Here is a 22,538-nt window from a genome sequence, read left to right as displayed (position 1 = left end):
CACACACACACACACACTCAGACACACACACGCACACACACACACACACACACACACACACACACACACAGGAACATTTGTAAGGCTATAATTTGTCAAATAAAATCATCCAAAATGCAGTACCACCACAAAAATAAATTGGTGATACTGACACATTGAAAATGTGAACACTCACACACACACACACACACACACACACACACACACACACACACACACACACACACGCATACACACACAGGAACATTTGTAAGGCTATAATGTGTCAAATAAAATCATCCAAAATGTGGAACCACTACAAATATAAAGTGGTGTGGTGACACTGGCACATTGACAATGTGTACTCACACACTCTCTCTCTCTCTTTATCTCTTAGACACACACACACACACACACACACACACACACACACACACACACACACACACACACAATTGTGTGTGTCTAGAATCTAGAATTAGATTAAAAATAAATGATTGAAATAAATGATAAAATCTTAAGACTCCAACATTTCTCTTTGTAACATTTTGTTCAGGTTTGATTCTAATCATAATGTAACATTATTGAAAAACTGGGGGGTTTTTTGGTACAAAAAATGCTAAACTTTGACAAAAATATTTTATTTTTGTTATAATTGTGATTTTATAATATTTAGATATGAATCCAACTGAATCCAACTTGTGAAAAGATATCTTTCAGGTAGTCTAATAGCAAATAGCATATACTGGAGCTCTATAGCCATATAGTGGTTAAAATTATTATTTTTTATTTTAAAACTGCATTTTCCAAAAAATGGGCATAAATGTTACATTAAACCATTTAAAATCATCCATGTTATCCCCATGAATGAAAGTTAGAAATCTGGGTCTTTTATAAAGTGAATTTTACATCAAATGCTGTTTTTTTGTAAATATTTATTTATTTATTTATTTATAGAAATTTAAAAAATATCATAAATTCTCCAAAAACTGCACAAATGTTGAGTAAAAACATTAACAAACAGAATAAAATTACATTTGTAAAAAAAAAAAACTATTATCTTGTTACAAAATTAAATGTTATTGTCTGGGGTCTCTAGAGAGTGTAGACATAAATAAAGACCATCAGAGGGTTAATCCATGTTTCCTGAATGCATATTAAATCAGGAAGGTCTATCATTTCATGCACAACCTTCTTAAATTCTTGACCATTCGCAGTCAGACTCCTAGCATTCCATTGTACAATCCTGCATGTCATTTTATATACAGATACAATGATTTTCAATTTCTCTGTTCTTTTGTTTGTTTGTGCTGTACAGTTGATTACTTCAGCAATAAATGCAATGAAGCTTACTTTGCTAACCATAAGCATACTTGCATCTACATTTGGTTTATACCTCTCTGTTCCCCTGTTTGGTGTTTCAATTGCATTAGACCTTCCATGAATCATCCTATTTCCTTGCTCATTTTTAACCTTCTTTGCTGCTTGTGCACATGAAACATTATGATCTGCTTTGTACTTAATTGCTTCCACAGCTTGGATGCAGGTTTTATAAAAGGTCTAACTGGGTAGCACACATATCCCATTTTAACATTTTCTGGTAGCAGTTTCCCATTCACTGTTATCATAACTGTTGTAGCCTACTTTCTTTTCCCGTTTCTGTTTGATGTCAATCTTTTCACATCTATTACCTTTTCACTCATTAACTGATTTCTTAATATCTCATCTGATAAAGACATTGGAACTCCAGTAATCACTCCTTTAATGTCATTCACCTCACCAGGCACATGACATTTAACTCCAGCTCCTCCAAACTCAACATTTTAATGAGACATTAGTATAATTAAAGTAAATAATAGTAGTTAATAGTCTCTTATTGGCCTGTTTAGCTGAGCCATCCATGGAACAAACAAAACAAGCCCTGAAAATGTAACATATTAAAAAATAACATATTGAAAATAACATATTAAACAGACACTTGATATTTAATCTCTAGTTGATTAATTGCATTGGATATATTTTACTTTCAATAAAACATTTTTACATTGGTGTGTTAAATGTGTTTTATGCATGTTTGGCCTGAGTTTTCGTTTTATTTACACTGTTTTGACCAGCAGGCGTCACCAGCGTGTCGCGTTTCGAACGCTTCAAAACAGTGAATCATTTTGCAAAGCAATTGATTCAATTGATTCGAAGCTTTGAAAAGCTTCGTTTCTACCACTACTCGCGCTTGTTTCGTGAAGCTTCGAAACCTTTACAAACCTTTTGTTTCGAATCAGTGGTTTGGAGTATGGTTTGATTTGGTATTTGCCAAAGGCAATTTGTTTTATTTTTCATTAGGCTTGTTCGACTTGAACCGGCGCTGCACAGACCGATCGGTTTATGACATCAAAGTACCGCGAGAAGTATCAGTAGAACAAGCCCTTAGGCTTGTTTGAGATGCGCCTTGCCTCGCCTGAAATGTATGCGAGAGTAGGCGGCTGCAGTGAGAGGAGGAGTGAAAAAAGAGCAGGCAAGCCGGACAGTTCTCTCTTCACGCAGTGGATCTGACACCTGTGAGATCAAAGATGGATATCGCGGGATTCACGGGATTCACGCTCGTGCACAGTGTTGCCAATAAACTGGATGGAATTTAAGTTCTGTTGCTTCTATATGAAAATAAATAAAATGAACAAGACACCCAAAGTACTTGTTATTTAATTCCATTCCAAATACATGTTTATCAATATTTTTTTCTTTAATACAGACGTGTTTTTTTTTTATTATTATTATTTTTTTTATAAAAAAATAAATTGCATAACCCAAAGAGATCGCACTGTCAGATAGTTTGGGAATATTCACACATAACATAGGCTATACACATAAAACATGATATTAGAGTTTTAAAATCAAACATTTTAAAAGACAACAATACATCGCAGTTGTTTAAACCAATGAGCATTAAGCTGTGTCGTCAGTAAGTCGTTTCCCATCATGCTTTTGATCAGCGCAGTCGGTGGAGAGCAACTGCGCCCGACTGCAGAATCCGGCACGTGCGCCTTGCGCTCGCGAGAGATTTTTGACGTACGTCAGCATGACATCAGAGCAAGGCGGACCGCACTCGGACACATTTCTAACCGGCATGCATCTCGCGGTGATCACCGGTGATCGATTCTGCGCAGATTTTGCTCATATCAAACAAGCCTTTTTTTTCCTTGCCAAAGTCACGTGATTACAGTTAACGAGGCTTCATTACGTCATAACCGTTTCAATGTTCAATAAAATTTTAATGGTTCGTCGCTAGGGGCGATGATCTTTGTAAGCCCCCATATGTAAGCCATAGACTCTGGTGTATGGAGGGATTACTTGTTTACTAATATCTGAAAATTATAGCATTTACCATCTAATCCTCTTCTCTTCAAATATGTCGCTGGTGTCAGCTTCTCCATAGAGATTTGTATATCCCAGTTATCAACGTAGTGCATATATAGCAACAGTAAAAATGTATCTTAACTAAAGTTATCTCTAGTTGTTATTTTGGGAAAAACAGGTGGGGGGCGTTTCCCCCCACTCTACCCTAATTGTATACTAAAAAGGAAGAGTTGTAGTTAACAGTCTTTTATTGGCCTGATTAAACCAAGCTCTTCATAATTCTTTTTTTTAAACCTTACAAATTCATTAAATAACACATATTGTAAAGAGACTTCATATTTAATGGTATTAGATGATTTGCTAAATGTATTTAATAGACTACACTTTCAATAAAACATTTGCAATTGCTTTGTAAAAAGTGTTTTGCTTGTTTGAGCTGATCATAAAAGCAAGTGAATAGCTTTGGTTGGATCATTGGGGAAGTAGTGCGTGAGATGGAATTAAATGAGTATGAAGTCATCCCAACAGTAATATTACCGGCAACACCTTTATGGATTTTACCTCAACCAGTTATAGACTTAAGTTTACTGGAAAAGAGACAGATGAAAGATCAAGAGATACTAGAGGCAGAGTTGACAAAAGAGTATATCGGGAATAATTATGATCAGTACATACAAGTGTATACAGATGCATCTAAGGATCCAAATGGCCAGGTGGGAATAGCATACATCATCCCAAGATTAAAAGTATCAGGAAAAAAGAGAATTTCAAATCAGGTATCAGTATTTACTGGAGAGTTATTAGCGATTATGATAGCAATGAATACAGTATATGAAATGGGATTAAATAAAACACTAATATGTACAGATTCGAGTTCAGCATTATTATGTTTGGATGCTCAACAGTCTGAAACTAGACAGGACATAGTCTTGGAGATCCTTCAGTTATTATACATGATACATCAGGAAAAAAATTTAGTTCAGTTCTTGTGGGTTCCAGCGCATACAGGAGTGGTGGGAAATGAGAAAGCAGATCAATTAGCAAAACAGGCAGCAGCAAAAGATGGTATAGATATGCAGATTTTGTATAGTAAATCCGAACTTAAGTCAATAATTAGAAAGAAGATAACAGAGAAATGGCAATATTGCTGGGATAATGAACAAATAGGTAGGCATCTTTACTCTATACAATCATCGGTAAACAAAAGAAGGAATTCAAGAGGGAGTAGAAAGGTAGATTGTGTTCTTTCAAGACTAAGGTTGGGGCATACGGGACTTAATGCAACATTAAATATAATAGGAAAACATCCAACAGGGTTGTGTGATGGGTGTGGAGTCAGAGAAACAGTAGAACATGTTCTCATTCAGTGCAATAAATATACTGAGGATAGAAGGAAAATAATTGAAGAACTTCAGAAAAATGGTGTACAGCAGTTAACATTAAAAGAACTCTTAAATCCAGTAGGAAGTGATAATTTATTAGTAATATTTCTAAAAAGGACTAAGTTAATTCATAGAATATGAAGTTTAATATTAGTTTTGGGATTGGAATTTTTTTTTAGTATTATTATTATTATTATTATTATTATCCCTCGTCCCTAGTCTGGAAGATCCTGGGCTGTAGATGGAGGAGCTGAACACGCAGCAACATCGAAAGGCCAGGTTCTGAATAGTATGGGATGAGGGAAAATACAAGTCTCTGATTCATTGCCCACAGTAGATGGCGGTAATGCTCTATCTGAGAAGCGAGCTGCCAATAAAAACGAAAAAGAAGAAGAAGAAGAGCTGATCATATACCCAAATGATGGCATGCGCATGCGCATGACCAAACACTTTAGCTGATGTATTTCCTGGGCGGAACTGCATGGCACCCGCCATATTAACACACGTGGATATGTTTGGCATAGAAGCAAGCGTTGTCTGATACATAATTTTCTTTTTTGATTAGTACTTTTGTGTTCAGGCTTGTAATCTTTTGTAGCCCGTGCCTCATAATCGATATCACGCAAGTCTACGAATACATGACAATTCTCATGTCATATATAGTATTAAATTAAATTACCATGGCTCTAAGAAGCGAAGACGTCAGAACGCAAATTGAGTCGCCGAACAAGCAGCAGATCGTACCGGTTGTGGCGCACGTTAGTGATCTGATCGACTTGGACCCGCGCTCAGAGCTGTTCCTCGAAACTCCCCCGCCTGATGTTGTAAGTTCCATCAATGCTTGTTTTGAGCATTTCACCAACACCTTTGAGAGGAGGCGAGATGCTTCATTCCACAGATCTTCTTCGGACAGGTAAAAAAAAAAAAAGTAAGAATGGACATGGAAACTAGACTGCTGTGTTGTTTCTCATCCTCTTTTGTTTTAATGTCTCCCTGCAGTCAATAATTTTGATCCGTTAACTCATCTTTGATCATCAAAACGACATATTTAAACTTTTTTTTCCTGTGTAAATAATTTCTTCGTGCCTTAAAATTGCTTGAATGTAACTCTACACCCTTGCTTCATTTAGTTTATGCGGAGCCATTAAAGCAATAGGTCACTTTATGAAAGACAGTTGATGGTATTCATAGTAGCAATGAACCAATGAAGTCAATGGCTACCGTCAACTGTCTGGTTACCAACATTCTTCAAAATATCTTTTGCTGCGTCTCAATTCGATTACCCATACTACACCCTAAAATGATGTAGGCGTACTCCTTTTGTGAAGAAAAGGTACATACTTTTGACTGTGTAGTAGAAGAGTTTTTTTTTTTTTTTTACACATATTTCACATATAATGTTCAAAATGAATCCAGAGCATCATAAGCTACGAAGAACATTACAGGTAACATTTATATCAAAGATGCTAAACAGTCAATTTACACATTAAAAAAAAAAAAAAAAAAAAAAGACATATCGGAGAGGAGGTATACATGTATAACTAAAGTGAAGAAGAGGAATTAAATTTTTTATAGATTACCATAGTTCTGGTTGCTTTGCGGTTTGAGAGTCCTTGCAGTGTTTCAAAGTAAATCTTCATATCAGCCTTAAAATGGTAAATGTTAGGAATCCTTTCAGACCATTTACATTTGTGTATATAAAACTTACCAAGTAATATAATGAGATTTAACATAAAAACGTGATTCTTGTCTATATCTTTTTTGTCATAATAAAAAAAAACATCCCTTTTCTCTATGTGAATTTTGATTCCACTTAACATTAAATATTCCACATCAATCCAAAAAAAATTTACTAACATGCATACATTAAAAGAAAAGATGCAAAATAGTTTCAGTATCCTTTTTACAAAATACACAAGATTCAGAAAGGTCATTCTTATACCTTTTTAGGAACTGGTTTGTTGGATAAATGTTATGTATAATTTTATTTTATATGAAAGTATATTTCATAAACTTTATTATTGATACAATATTTGTTATTATAAGTCCAAATCAATCTCCAATTAAAATTTTCAAAATGTTCATTCCAAAAGTATTTATTTCGAGGTGTTGCAGGGCAATGAATCAGGCATCTGAAAAATTGATTATTACATTTACTGTCTTTAATATCAACACCATTTAACAATACCTGTTTTTTAAACAGTGATTGCTTATGAGGTTCATTACTGCCTCCCAAAAGTCTCAAAAAGCCTACTGGTATTGCATCAAAAACAATGCTATATTCTCGTGGAGATATTGGAATCCCAAATGTCTTTAAATGGTTAGTTCACCCAAAAATGAAAATTCTGTCAGTAATTACTCACCCTCATGTTGTTCCAACCCCGTAAGACCTTCGTTCATCTTCGGAACACAAATTAAGATATTTTTGATTAAATCTGAGTGCTGGATCACTCCTCCATAAGCTTCTAAGACACTATAACTTGCTGGCCCAGAAAATGTATTAAAGACATCGTTAATATAGTCCAAGTGACTCCAGTGGCTCAATCTTAAGTTTATAAAGCGACGAGAATACTTTTTGTGCATAAAAACAAACAAAAATAACGACTTTATTCCACTTTTCATTTCCCTCTCTCTGGGCCTCGAGTCTTTTCACGTAGTGTTTAAGCGTAGCGCGTCTGTGTTGCACGTCACCACGTAGGCTCACTATTGGGCGACGCTGGTCATGTGTGTGATACGTGGTGACGTGCAACATAGACGCGCTATGCTTAAACACTACGTGAAAAGAAAAGTTATGTTTGTATATAAGAAGCCAACATAAAAGAGCCTGTCTATGAAAATTGGATAGCTGAATAGGGAGCTTGTTAACCTCAAAGTCACATTTTAAAAGGAACTCTATACCACCAACTTTTTCAAAAATAAGATTAGGAATTATGTACCATAGTTTATCTCTATGCTTAATATAATGTTTAATCCAGTTCAACTTGAAAATTGTATTAGAAGTACCAAAATCAAGCACATTCAAACCTCCTTGATTATAAGAATTACATTAAATATTTTTATTTAAATAGTGTAACTTGTTTTTCCATATGAAGTTGATTAAAGTAGAATAAATATTTTTAGTAAAAGATTTTGGTACATCTAACACTTTTGCTTGATAGACTAAACGGGACAGCCCCTCAGTTTTAGATAAAAGAACTCTACCTTTGAGTGATAAATCCCCCATGAGCCACATATCAAATTTCTTTTTCATTTTAACCATAAGGGGTTGGAAATTGGATTGCACTCTGACTGATTGATTTTTACAAATATTGATTCCAAGATGCGTAACTTCCTCCCTAATTGGAATACCTTCAAATTCGGTTAAAAGAATATCATTGTCTTTAAGTGGAAAAAGAGTAAATTTTTTAACATTTAAAGATCAACCTGAAGCTTTAGAGAATATATTGAGACAATCTATAACTTTTTTTAACCTGTGATATGTCTTTTAAAAAAATAGCTGTATCATCAGCAAGCTGACAGCATTTAATTTCTTTTTGCATAATTTTGATGCCTTGAAAAGAGTCATTATGTATATATAGAGCCATTGTTTGCATGACCAAAAGAAATAGGAACGGAGCCGCTGGATCTCCTTGTTTATGCCCCGGGAGATGCTAAATCTACCAGTAGTTCCCCATGGAAGTTTAACTGAACTATTGCAGTCACTATATAACGTTTGTATTGCTCTTTTAAAGTATTGACCAAAACCAAAAAAATCGAATACGTCATTAATCTAATATTATTACTAATATGCCGTCCTTGCATAAAACCAGACTGACTATCATCTATAATTGTATCTAAGAACAATTATATTTTTTGTGCGAAAATATGAGCCAACAATTTTGCATCATTATTAATTAAGGTTATAGGCCTCCAATTGTCAAGAAGCAAAGAATCTTTATTAGGTTTAGGTAACAAGGTGATTACACCTTGACACAAAGTAGGGGGAAGCCTACAAGTTTCTATAGCCTCCTTAAAGTCCCTGTAAAGGCAATTCTACAAAAAATTTCTAAACACATTATAAGTGCTAGAAATGTATTGCTAAAACATGTTACAAAGACTGAGAACTGTGAAGTACTAAATTGTGGAGTTAGACCGTTTAACAGTTTTTCACCCTTGCTGTGAGCCGGATTTTTTGGGCGGGGCTAAAACGGGGGATTGATAACGCACTGCGACCCCCTGAGCTTGATTGGGCCCCTACTTGATGAGTCACTAAGTCACTAAGCCTATCGCTCAATCGCGAGTTACTATCAGACAGCCTACAGTTTGCTAGCTACTATGCCCACGGCTCTGGCTATGCCTTCGTCATGTAAATGCGTATTCCCTGGATGCAATCACATAGAAAACAGATCGGTGTCCTTATTTAAATTTCCGAAAAATGATCATATCAAGAAGAGGTGGATTTATCTTGTGAAGAGCTAACGTTACCTTGATGGAGAGCTGATGATCACCACCACACCCGCCTCTGTAGAGATCAGGATAGTTTACTTTCGTTGGAGACAACTGGAATTCACTGATAATCCGCTGTTACTGGTGAATGGGGCCGAACCGACTATCTCCCGCTGTCCGCTTCGGCCTTCATCCTCCCGTCGCGCCGACATGCACGAGCTGTGCGCGAGTCATATTTCCCGCGAGTGGGCGTGGTTTCAGCGCAACCAGCGGACACGCCCCCAGCGTTTGAGAGCTGAGACTACTGCTCATTTTTTCGAGATTTTGATAGCTTATTTTATTTACTTGGCGGCTTTTTTAATCATTGAAATTGGGCTGGGTGGCTAATAACACATTTTTCGGTGGTATGACAAACTCAGAACACATACTTCATTTTGACTTTACAGGGACTTTAATAGCTAATACTAGGAATTCAGAAATGTAGTCTTGAAATACTTCCTTGTGAAATAAAATTCACCTGTAAGGCCGTCATTCCCTGGGGATTTATTATCTTAGTTTTAACTTACTAATGTTCTTTTTTAGTTCTTCTAGGGATATGTCTTGATCACAGATGTCCTTCTGAGTTTCATCAATTCCTTGAACCACACTTTTTATGAAAGAGAGGAAATATGAGCTCTGACAACTGTTGTGTTTGGAGTATAGTTTTTTTAATAAAAATCTTCAACAAAATTAGAAATTTTGGGGGGGGGGGTCTTCAGAGATCTGATCATTAATTTTAAGTTTATATACTGTTAGCATTAACATTTCTTTTTTCTAAATTATGAAAATATTTTGTATTCCTTTCACATATTCCATCCATCTCCGCCTAGAACGAATAAAAGCTCCCTGTGCCAAATTTTGATAGATATTGTCCAATTCAGCTTGTAATTCAAATAAAATATTGATATCAGCTTGTGATTGCTCATTCTTTTCATAGATAGAAATAATTTCCTTGAGTATTTTATCCTGTCTCATTCTTTTTTCCGTAGATAATTCTTTTGCCCTTTTGATGGCCAAATTACGGATCTGAAGTGTAGTAGAAGAGTAGAAACACTTTGGGACTTTAACGTTGCTCTCTGTCGCTTAGTTACACGCATCCTGTCGCGTAAACTGATCTGTCAATCATCTTGTCATCTTTGTATTAGAAACGCAGAGAGACAAGTAAGATGGTATTAGACCACAAATAGACTTTTAAATAAAACAATGCCAATTAAAAGTTCTTCGAGTATACAAAGATGGCAATTCATCTTTATCATATAAAGTGCAATGATGTGCTTGATAACTATAACCAGTAATGAAACGTAAAGCGCTATGATAAACGTATACATTTAAAAAAAAATAATGAACTGGCCCGGGGCATTTCATATAAAGCAGATCTCCATAATCCAATAGTGGTAAAAAAGTTGCTGATACCAAATATTTCCTTGCACTAAAAGAAAATAAAGATCTGTTTCTGATATTCTGAGAAAAAGATGTTCATGCATATATAGCCAAATGGATCTTTAGAAAAGTTCACATTGTTGTTGCAGATGAAATATAACACGGATAACCTTACATAAATCTGTCACCCCCCTTTTTTTGAGTAGACATGAAAATGCACATTTCGAACTTAAATGGTTGTAATTAAAGAATGCTTTGGAGTATAGACGTACAATTGGTCTTGTTTTAAAGAAGACATTTGGCAGATTTTTTGTGGAAGTGAAATTAAGAAAGTGAAACAGAAAAAAAGTTATAGAAGTTTGAGTTTATGGAAATGTATAATGTAAAAAATTTAATTATTCATATTTTATATCAAATATATATTTTTAAAACCTGGGCGACTCTAAAACTGCAAAAAAATCAAAGTAAAAAATCTGAACAAGTTGTTTCAAAATGTAGGTTGATATCTCAAAAAAATGAGCTTTCAGTAAGATTTTGTTTGGGCGCAGTACCAAACTTTTTCACTAGGTGACAACCAGACACCATTACTGCCCATATAAGGGCGCCTCCATTTCCATATGTGGTTTGAGTGATCTGAACCATTATTTCCACAATTTTCATACAATTTATGAAGTAGACATTCTATTCAGAAGTAATATGGGAAGTTTGGCAGATTTTGATATGAATTCAACCTCTAAGAAACACATAAAAATGTTCATTGCTATTTCAAAATAAAGGTCTGAACACGCCTTATGAATATGAAAATATTCTTGTTGCAAATTGATAAATTACGGCTCCTCTGTAATTTATTTTGAAAATCAGTCACCAAATATGAAAACTAGAGATTGTAAGCTTTCAAATGATATATAGTTTGTCAAGATTAGTTTAGGTTTAGTAGTTTAGGATATTACTGTTTTAAATATGTAATGGCTTTGGGCCCACCGGTGGGCCAGTGACAGTTAACAGGTTGTTGATTATAGTCACTCAAACCTAAATCGAAACACTTTTACTCTTGTTTGCAGTTCTGAACTGAATCCTCCAAATCCTTTGCAAAATCCTAATTACAACATCGTATATATGACATTGTATCATATGATGCTCATAAGTTTCTTCATATTGCGTTAGTAGCTGATGACATATAAAGATAAAGATCTCCATAAATTGCCTGTTCTTGCACTTTCTGCTTTTCCCTGCTTGAGAATTTCTGTCCAATGAATGGATGACCTTAGCACAAGTGTGGTTTTGTTTACAAATTTTGGTTCACTTGCAAAAAGGGCAGTGTGAAAGCGAACCGCAGCAAAAACTTCTAGCCTAACTGATAAACTTCAAACATTATTAAAGACAAGTGGATTGTCAGTGATAAAATACGAACAAATGCACAAATTACAAGCAGAGATGAATATTAAATAACAAAGTTACAAAGTCTAACAGTAGTAGTCAGGTACAGAAACTAATAATTAGGCCTAAATGTAAAATAACACTATTTATTCACTGTAGAAATTAAATATAGACATCTTGTTAAAGCTGTATTTTATTGTTTTATTAACATTGACAGACAACTGCAAGAATATTAGGATTCACTTTAAAGGGGTCATATAATGCCATTTTTGTACAAGCTAATATGATTCTTTAGGGTCTAAATTAAAAGTTTGTAATATACTTTAATTAAAAATTCTCATTAGTATTGTAAGAAAACACTAATTTTACCTGGTCAAAAACAGCTCTGTTTTCAGCACGCCGTTTCAGTGCATGTGTCTTTAAATGATAATGAGCTTTGCTCACCCCGCCCCTCTGTTCTGTGGGTACACCGTATTAGACATTCTCTGACCGTATCTAACACAATAACCACGTGTTATTCGTTATAAACGTGGGATTATGAATTATATTGAGAACGTCGTACATAGAAAACATGCCGTAATGTACCCTGAGTGTAAACCTTAGACGCATTCATCGTGAAGCCTGCAGCAAGGTTTGCAAATTTCGCAAAGATGAATATAAATACTAATATAAAGGTTAATAAAACAATACACTCACATCTTCTGGAGGTTCAGCAGGAACACGTTGGTACCGATCCGTTTTTTCTCGTTTGTGAAGCTGTCTGGTGTGAAATGATTCGCGCAAACATGAAAGCACAGACGATCGTGGGGAATCCCCGTGAGGGAATCCCCGCGTCAATCCTTTGGGCATATCGCTTCAAAAACAAAACTCAGCCACTGCTTCTTCAACGGCTCGGATTTAGGAACATCCAAATGACTGCTGTGTTTCTTATTACATCTAAGAACAGAACACCACAATCGCTTAGACGCCATTCTACTCCAGCATATCAACAATGGCGGACTACTATGACGACGGCTGTCACAGCTTGCTCAGGGCGGGTCTTGTGTTGAAACACGGCTGTCAATCACAATAGCGGGAGGGGCGTACGATCTTATGACGTCACAATATCGAACGGCTTGATTTCAGAGATGGTCAAACATATAAGGAGATTAAAACAAAACCACTGGATGGATTTTTATCATGATAGGATGGTTGTGTACAGGCACTGCCAACAGACATTTCAGTGCAATCAACTTGTAAAAGTGCATGTACCATTATATGACCCCTTTAAGACCGAATGCACTGACCGTATATACTGACACACTGAATATACCGATTCTTTCTCAACTGTTCACTTATGACATAACCGAGAGAATACTTGCCGAGACAGGTATTTTTATGATTTTGTGTGTATGTGTCTGTTCAAGTGCAAGAAAACGTGAAAGAGGAATCAATTTGGTGTTTGAGCGCTATCTGAAACGTGCCTCTCTCTCTCTTCAAAAACTGCTTTATTGGCACGACTGTACATAATACAATATTGCCAAAGCTTGGAATTCATAGAATAATTATAAAGACATCAAAATAATAAAATATTATAACATAACTTAAATTTAAATGTACAAATTACATTATTTGTACAAATTAAGTGTAACAAATTAAAAAGTGTGAACATTTGATACCAGAGTGTTTTCTCTCTCACACACACACACACACACACACACACACACACACACACACACACACACACACACACACACACACACACACACACACACACACACACACACACACACACACACACACATATATACACATATATATTACTGAGGGTCACTGTGGTCCACAGTAAGGAAACACACTGAGGTCAGACAATAGGTTGTGGCACACACACGTATCTGGCAGCCAGTGCTGCTGTCTGTCCCTCTCCTAGTATGATCTTCTTTATCTGTTCTACTTCAGTCATGGCTGTAACATTATTTATTAAATTGTGAATTTAAGTAGAGGTCTCTGATTGAACTGTATTTGTGACAGTGAAGGAGGAAGTGCGTCTCTGTCTCGATCTCTCCTGTCCTATAGTTAACACACACCCTTTGCTCTCGGGGTAACCAGCTCTGTCTGTGTCTGCCGGTCTCGATGGCTAGGCTGTGTTCACTCAGCCTGTACTTGCTCAGGATCCGTCTCTGCTTTGTCTCTCTCACACTCTGGAGATATTCTTCCAATTCATAATTTGATTTCAGAGTTCGATAGAATTGTAATTTACTTTTAATTTCCTGATCCCAATGATCCAGATATGTATTTTTAGTCTGTTTAATAATTTGCTTTATTTTGATGTTTGTGTGAGAAGCAGTGCTGGTCTGAGACTGGTTAGTGTTAGTAGAGTTAGTCAAGTTAGTAAGTCTCAGAACCAGCTGACTGAGGGGACTTTTTTCGGGGTTCAGTTCTTGGGTTTGTAGTGCTTTAAAATGTAGCGATTCTGTGGGACTTGATTTTAGATGCATTCAGAATTTGAGGGATCTTTTTTGCATATTAACAATCAATGGGAATCGGCCTAATTCTGCCCTACAGCATTATTGGGTGTTTTCCTTTGTAACTTTGCAGAATTCTGTGTATAGGGCTTCTGTTGGATGTCTGTCCCATCTAATGTAGCTCAGATCACTGAGTGGGCCCCAAACCTCACTTCCATACAGCGCAGTGGGTTGAATTACACTATCAAAGATTTTACACCAGATTGGAATTGGTAATTCAGTTTATTGGATTTTATTCTTAATGTCGTATAGAGCTCTTTGAGAGCATTCACTGCCATACTGAAACTCCCCGATGCAGTGATGACCAGGCCGAGGTAAGTGTACTGCATCATGTGCTCTAGGCCAGTGCTGCCTAGACTGGACTGGTATCTGTGTTCCTGACATCTGGGCTTTTTCTGAAAGACCATAATGTTGGTCTTTGTGAGGTTGACTGCCAGGGCCCAGTTCTGGCAGCAGTTCTCTAGCAGGTCCAGGTGCTGCTGTAGTCCCTGTGCAGTGGGTGACAGCAGCACCAGGTCGTCTGCATACAGCAAGAGCTTGATGCTTCTGTCCTGTAGAGTGAGTCCAGGGCCTGTAGACTGTTCCAACTGCACCGCTAGTTCATTAATGTAGATGTTGAACAGCACTGGAAACAGGCTACAGCCCTGCTGCACTCCTCTTTTCTGGGTGAAGAATTCTGTATGTTTGTTGCCAATTAGTATTGCTCATTTGTTGTTCGAATACATTGATTTTATAATGTCATAAACTTTACCCCCTACACCACTTTGTAAAAGTTTGTAATATAATCCGTTGTGCCAAATAGAATCAAATGCTTTTTTGAAATCGACAAAGCATGCAAATATTTTTCCATTTTTGGTCTGTTTTACGTGTTTATTGATTAGGGGTGTGTAGGGTGTAAATGTGGGTCAGTAGTCCTGTGATTTGGAACGAAGCCAATCTGACTCGAGCTCAGGACATTGTTCGTTAAGGAAGCTTACAATTCCCCAGATTACTGCTCACACTAATGCCTCTGAAATTATTAGGGTCCAATTTATTTCCACTTTTATGAATTGGGGTAATAAGTCCTTGGCTCCAGATGTCAGCAAACAGCCTGAACTAAGTACAATGTTGAATATTTTGAGCACAGCCACCTGCAGCTCAGGTGTGCTGTTTCAGCATTTCAACTAGAATGCTGTCAGGACAACAAGATTTCTTACCTTTTTGGCTTTTGAGGTTTTGTCAATTCTTCATGTGTAATTGGGAAGTCAAGTGGATTTTGATTATTTAAAAAAAAAAAAATTAATTTCTTTTTATTTGGGATCATAGAGCATATTACATTCAAGTAGAATACGTTTTAACCCCCCCTTTTTTTTACATTAACAAAAAACAAACAAATAAAATAATACAAGTAATCAACAGCGATGCAAAAGAATTTTTTTTTTTTTAATAAATCATGTCTCACATACAAGTGTCATCACCACTAGATCCATTGAAGTGTTGAAGTTCCATTTTCAGAACGATCCACACAATCACAGGTACATTGTTAGCAATTATGTGGTCATGCAAGGTTAGTTATATGAAGAACCGGTCGCCAAATGTCCAGAAATCCGTCATTGTTATGTAGAAAATATGTAAGTCTCTCCAGAGAGAGTATCCTCAAGACCTCGGTGTACCAGTCATCAATTGTAGGACAGTCACTGGAAATCCAAAATTTCAAAATAGTCTTTCTTGCTACATGAAGAAGAATTTCTGTCAGTTTTGCGTTATGCTTGTCCCTTGCATTGTCCACTTTAGCAGCAAGAACACAATGAAACGGTGAAAGTTCTAAATTATATCCCAATAGCGTGCTCACTTCATTTTTAACATCGGCCCAATATTTTTGGATTTTAACACACTTCCAAAACGTGCATATGTCCCTATTTCAATATTGCATTTACAGCAGTATGGCGAACTAAGGCCCAGCTTGCCTCTTAACAAAGGTGTAAAGTGGAGTGTGTGTAATTAGGGGCCAAGCCCCGAAGGGGCAAGGCACCTATTGTATCTGTTAGTTTTCTTCTTCTTCTTCTTCTTCTTCTTCTTCTTATTCTTATTCTTATTCTTATTCTTATTCTTATTCTTATTCTTATTCTTATTCTTATTCTTATTCTTATTCTTATTCTTATTCCAAGCCCAAGGGGCTAGGCACCTATTGTATCCGTTAGTCTTCCTCTTCCTCTTCCTCTTCCTCTTCCTCTTCCTCTTCCTCTTCCTCTTCCTCTTCCTCCGCCAATGGAAGTCTATGGCAGCCCTATGAACCGTAAGTAGGAAAATGATGAAATTTGGCACACTAGTAGTGATGGCCATGAATAGTAAAAGTAGCAATTTTTGAGTCTCTAGGACCAACTCTATAGCGCCACCACCAGTTCAAAAATTCAACATTCAAAGGGTTATAAATTTTGAACCATTTGATCTAGAAAAATGAAACTTAGTACACTTGATTCCTCTCATCATGGTGATCAAGACCAATATAGTCCATTAAGACTCCGCCCATTACAGTAGTAGCCATTTTGAAAAGTACAGTATTCCGTTTTTTTGCTACTCCTCCTTGAAAATTTGTCCAATTTTGTCCAAAATTTGCTCAAATGATCTTTGTACTGAGCCGCACAGAAATGACTGAACAGATTTTTTTTATTCATCTTTGTTCAAAAGTTATGGTGTCGTAAACTTAACGAGGTCGACCCAAAATTGGTTCAGAGGCTGTATCTCGGCCAAATCTTGATCAATCGAAACGAAAATTGGTACACTTCATCGGAAGCATGATCTGAGGTTCCATGCCAAAGTTGGGAACAGCGCCACCTACGGGTCATGAGATACGAAAAATTTTGGTCAATAACTTTTGAACAGTTTGTCAGAAAATCATAAATGTGGTACTTATGGATTCCTTGGGTCATGCCGAATCCGTGGATACCAATTTTGCCAGGATGGGATGTACCACGTATCCGCCATTTTGAATTTTGTCATAATTTGCAATAACTTTTAAACTATTTGACATATCTTCACAAAATTTAGTATGGATCATCGACACAATGTCCTGAAGGTACATGAGAAGATTGAGCACAGCGCCACCTAATGTTCCAGAGATATAAGGTATTTTGCAAAAACGCTTATAACTCTTGAAAACATTGTTCAAATTTTTATTTCTTTATATCATTGTTCCTTGGCTTATGCCGATTCCGACGACATCTCATTTGTCATTTTCCAACAATGTGACTGTCCACCATATTGGAGCAAATGAAAAACAGTTTTTTCGCTACTCCTCCTTCAAATTTTGCTCAATTTTGTCCGAAATTGTATCAGATGATCTTTGGACCGAGCCGCACAGAAATGACTGAACAGATTTTTGATTTTCGCTACCGTTCTCGAGATATTCATCTTCAAAGTTGACCTAGCCTGCATTTTTTGCCTTATGCTAGTTAACTTAGCATAATAATTGGTTAGCATGCTAACCAGATGCCATTCTTTCTAATGTGGCTCTTCAGCTATCAGGATAACCATAAGCTACATTAGCATTAAGCTAGCTTAACATGCTAATCTCGTTAACATGTATTTTGTCTGCTTATTCTTACACTGAAACCTCTCCTCTGCAGCTTTGTAAAACATGTCCTCTGGGTGGCGCAATCTGGTCAACCATGCGTCATGAATCCCGAACCATTCTGGTCGTGGGTTCGAGACCAGTGTGGGGCGACTTTGAAATTGTGTATAAATTGTATAAATTTGAGCTCCTTTATTATCTGGGTAAGAGCTGTACTAATGTTTCTTACACTGGGATTAGAAATAAGTGTACTAATGTTTCTTACACTGGGATTAGAAATAAGTGTGTGTTTTTTTCTACATTCTGTGTTCGTTCTAATCAGAACTTCTGTTCATTTTGATTTCATCTGTACTTCTGAACCCATCAGTTCTTCATGTTCTATTTCTGCTGTTTTTGCTCTTCTGGCTCCGCATTGCGCTACAGCCCTACTGTGCTACAGCGGCTTGTCCCCGTATTGCTGCTTGCAGCTATATTTATTATTATTCTTCTTCCTCCTCTTGAAGTCTATGCCAGCCCTATGAACCGTACATAGGAAAATGATGAAATTTGGCACACTTGTAGTGATGGTAATGAAAAGTAATTGTAGCAATTTTTGAGTCTCTAGGACCAACTCTATAGCGCCACCAGCAGTTAAAAAATTCAACATTGATATGGTTATAACTTTTGAACCCTTTGATCTAGAAAAATGAAACTTAGTACACCTGATTCATCTCATCATGCTGATCAGAACCAATATCTTACATTAAGACTCCGCCCATTGCAGTAGTGGCCATTTTGAAAAGTACAGTATGCAGTTTTTTTGCTACTCCTCCTTCAAAATTGGTCTAATTTTGTCCAAACATGTGCTCAAATGATCTTCGGACTGAGCCGCATAAAAGTACTGTCCCCGATTTTTTTTTTTGCTATATTGGAAAAAAAAAAAGTTATGATGTCGCAAACTTAACGAGGTTGACCCAAAATTGGTTCAAAAGCTATAGCTCAACCAAACTTTGATCAATCGAAACGAAAATTGGTACACTTCATCGGAAGCATGATCTGAGGTTCCATGCCAAAGTTGGGAACAGCGCCACCTACGGGTCATGAGATATGGAAAATGCATATTTTGGCTAATCACTTGTGAACGGTTTGTCAGAAAATTATAAACTTGGTGTCTATCGATTCCTTGGGTCATGATGAATCCGTGGATATCGATTTTGCCATGATGGGATGTACCGCGTGTCCGCCATTTTAAATTTTGTCATAATTTGCAATATCTTTTAAACTATTTGAAATTTCTTCACCAAATTTGGTATGGATCGTCATTAGCATGGCCCGAAGGTACCTGAGAAGTTTGATCACAGCGCCACCTAGTGTTCCATAGATATCATTGTTTTTTGAAAAAACGCTTATAACTTTTGCTAACATTGCTTGAAATTTGATTTCTTTATGTCAATATATTCCTTGGCTTATGCCGATTTCAACGATATCTCATATGTTATTTTTCACTACTCCTCCTTCAAAATTGGTCTAATTTTGTTCAAACATATGCTCAAATCATCTTCGGACTGAGCCGCATAAAAGTACTGTCCCCGATTTTTTTGCTATACTGGAAAAAAAAAAAGTTATGATGTCGCAAACTTAATGAGGTCGACCCAAAATTGGTTCAGAGGCTGTAACTTGTGAACAGTTTGTCACAAAATCATAAAATTGGTGTCTATCGATTCCTTGCGTCATGTCGAATCCGAGGATATCTATTTTGCCAGGATTGGATATACCACATCATAAGCTACATTAGCATTAAGATAGCTTAGCATGCTAATCTGGTCAACTTGCTTTTGTGTGCTCATTCTTACACTGAAGCTCTCCTCTGCAGTTAGTGATTGTACGTCCTCTGAGTGGCGCAATCTGCTAAACCATGTATCTAGAATCCTGAACCATTCTGGTCGTAGGTTCGAGTCCCATGTGGGATGACTTTAACGTTGTGTATAAAGTTGTCATTTAAATTCCTTCCGGCTCTGCACTGCTGTTGATGCTTAAATGCTCGCTTTGCTACGTTTATATTTAATTTCTGCTGTTTTTGTTCTTGCGGCTCTGCACTGCTGTTGTTGCTTAAATGCTTGCTGCGCTGCTGTGCTTACAGTACTTGTAGATTGCTGTATTTTGTCTGCTTGCTGTGCCTTGCAGGGCTTGGCCCCGTATTGCTGCTTGCAGCTATATTATTATTATTATTATTATTATTATTATTATTATTCCGCAAATGGGAGTCTATGGTCTTTTACCCAATCTTTAAATTTATCGCCCAGTTGGAATCTATCCATCGCATAAAATAAATATGTCCATTCGACTCTGTCAAATGCTTTTAATGAGTCCAAGGACACTATCAAGCCCTTGATGTAGGGCTGCACGATTATGACAAAAATCATAATTGTCGATTATTCCCTTGAAATTGTAATTGCGATTATTAATTACGATTATTACAATTCACATTGAATGATGTTTTGAATAGTTTGACCATGGGACCCACATTTCCCCATGCTCAAGCTGCGACCCACCTCTTTAGGAATTATATAGGCCTATTATAATACATTTGTTTACACAAAAATTGTTGACACACACAAGTACTGTCCCCCTTTACTTAACATAATAAAATATAAGAATATGACTAATACTGATAAATAAACAGTATAGGCCTACGAGGTTAAGCTATTAAATAGCAGTCCCAAACTAGTTTTTGTTAATACAATCTTGGTATGAGCCACCACAGTCATATAAAAATATAGAAATAACCAATAAGTGGCATTTTTGGGTTATATGGAAACAACAGTTAGGCTACCATGGTGATACACAATACTTACAAGAACTGTTAAAGAAACATGGAAGCTGCTCCTGATAAATAGAATGAACATCATACCTGCATGCAAAACACATGACGTACCAATAACCTGATTCATTGGTATTTTACCTTTATTTTGTTACTTACTAATTTACGACGTTGCATGCTCGTATTTCTTTTGCGCTTTAGTGAAGTGATACAGCGCGCACCGGCGCATTTGCACGTGCAAATAAAGAGTGCAGGCTACGAGCACAGTATAACGATGACAGGACATGAAATTTTGTTTTTCTGAGGTGAGAGATTTTTTTTCATAAGTTATGAAAATAAAGATAGAATAATGACACTGACATATAGCCTGACACCATCTCATCTGACCGCAGATACTGAATCTGGACAACGCGTTTTTTTTGTTTGTTTTTTTATTTAAAACGTAACGACGCTGCATGCTTGTTTATTTTGCGCTTTATATCGTTAAGCGATATACAGCGCGCTCCGCCGCATTTGCGCGTGCAATTGAAGAGTGCGCGCTACTGCAGTAGCGGCTGAGAGGACAGGAAAGTCCGTTTTTCTGAGGTGAGAGACTTTTTATTTCAGTGTACACTTACGTCTCTGGTAGTTCCTATTGTGCTGGGTTCTCTGAAGTAGTCGTATTCGCCTCTCACAACGTAACATGTTCTAAACACACCACGCAGAATATTGTAAGCTTTTTTTTTTTTTTTTTTTTTTTTTAATCGCGGCTTTGAACGATTACGTAATCGTGGCATCCGTAATCGTAATCGCGATTAGAAATTCGATTAATTGTGCAGCCCTACCTTGATGTTTTTATTGCTAGCACATTGTATGATGTTTAGGAGTCTGCGTATGTTATGAAACGAGTTCCTCCCTTTTATAAACCCTGATTGATCGCGTTTGATTAATAATCTTATCAAAGATTCTAGTCTTAGGCTTAACATTTTTGCCAGTATTTTGGCATCAACATTAATTAGTGAGATTGGTCTATAGGATGCTGGGTCCTCTGGATCCTTATCCTTTTTTAAGATAAGACAGATATTTGCATGTGTCATTGTTTCTGGTAAATGTTGAGTTGTGGTAAAACTATAGTTAAATGTTCTTAATAAATAGGAAACAATCTTTTCTTTAAATGCTTTAAACCATTCTACAGGGAGCCCATCAGGGCCGGGGGCTTTTCCATTGTTCATCAAGGACAGTGCTTTCAAAATTTCCTTTTCATCTATGGGCCTGCCTAGGATCTCCTGTTGTTCTTCTGTTAATGTGGGTAATTTAATCTGTGAGAAGTACTTTTCAAGATCTTCCTTGGTACTAATATTTTCAGACTTATATAGAGACTCATAAAAGGAGACAAAAACAGAACTAATACGGTTTCTATCAAAATGTCTTATCCCTTTAGAATCTCTAATTGACCCTATGGTATTGTTAGTTTCCCTGTGGCTAAGCAAACGAGCCAAATACTTAATGGGTTTGTTGCCATATTCATATAACCGTTGTTTTTGATAAAACAATGACCTGGAGGCTTTTTCATTAAGAACTGAATTGAGAGCTGCTCTTACTGATTGCACCTTAATAAAATTAGCTCTTGTAGCATTAGATTTGTGAGCTGTCTCTGCTGCCTTTAAATCCTTTTCCAGTTGGGTCTGTTTCCTCATTAGCTCTTTTTTTTTTGTGCGACATATATGAGATCGTGAATCCCCGAATATATGCCTTGGCAGCTTCCCACAAAA

The 22,538-nt window shown here is 36.6% G+C and overlaps 1 protein-coding gene across 2 annotated transcripts in view; it reads left to right on the top strand.

Annotated features, from left to right (window-relative positions):
* Positions 1–5,146: 5,146 nt before the first annotated feature.
* Positions 5,147–22,538, top strand: part of pho (phoenix) — a 44,661-nt gene continuing 27,269 nt past the window's right edge. Inside the window, exon 1 of one of the 2 annotated variants that reach the window (XM_084412851.1) lies at positions 5,147–5,625. In XM_084412851.1, coding sequence (XP_084268977.1) covers positions 5,393–5,625 — 233 coding nt within the window. In that variant the 5' untranslated portion in view covers positions 5,147–5,392. The remainder of the gene's footprint in view (positions 5,626–22,538) is intronic. The other variant, XM_084412852.1, reaches the window with a different exon arrangement.

Source organism: Rutilus rutilus, assembly GCF_951802725.1.
Source record: "Rutilus rutilus genome assembly, chromosome: 7".
Lineage (NCBI taxonomy): Eukaryota > Metazoa > Chordata > Actinopteri > Cypriniformes > Leuciscidae > Rutilus > Rutilus rutilus.
Note: the sequence above shows the minus strand (reverse complement) of the source record. Positions and strands in the feature narration are given on the sequence as shown.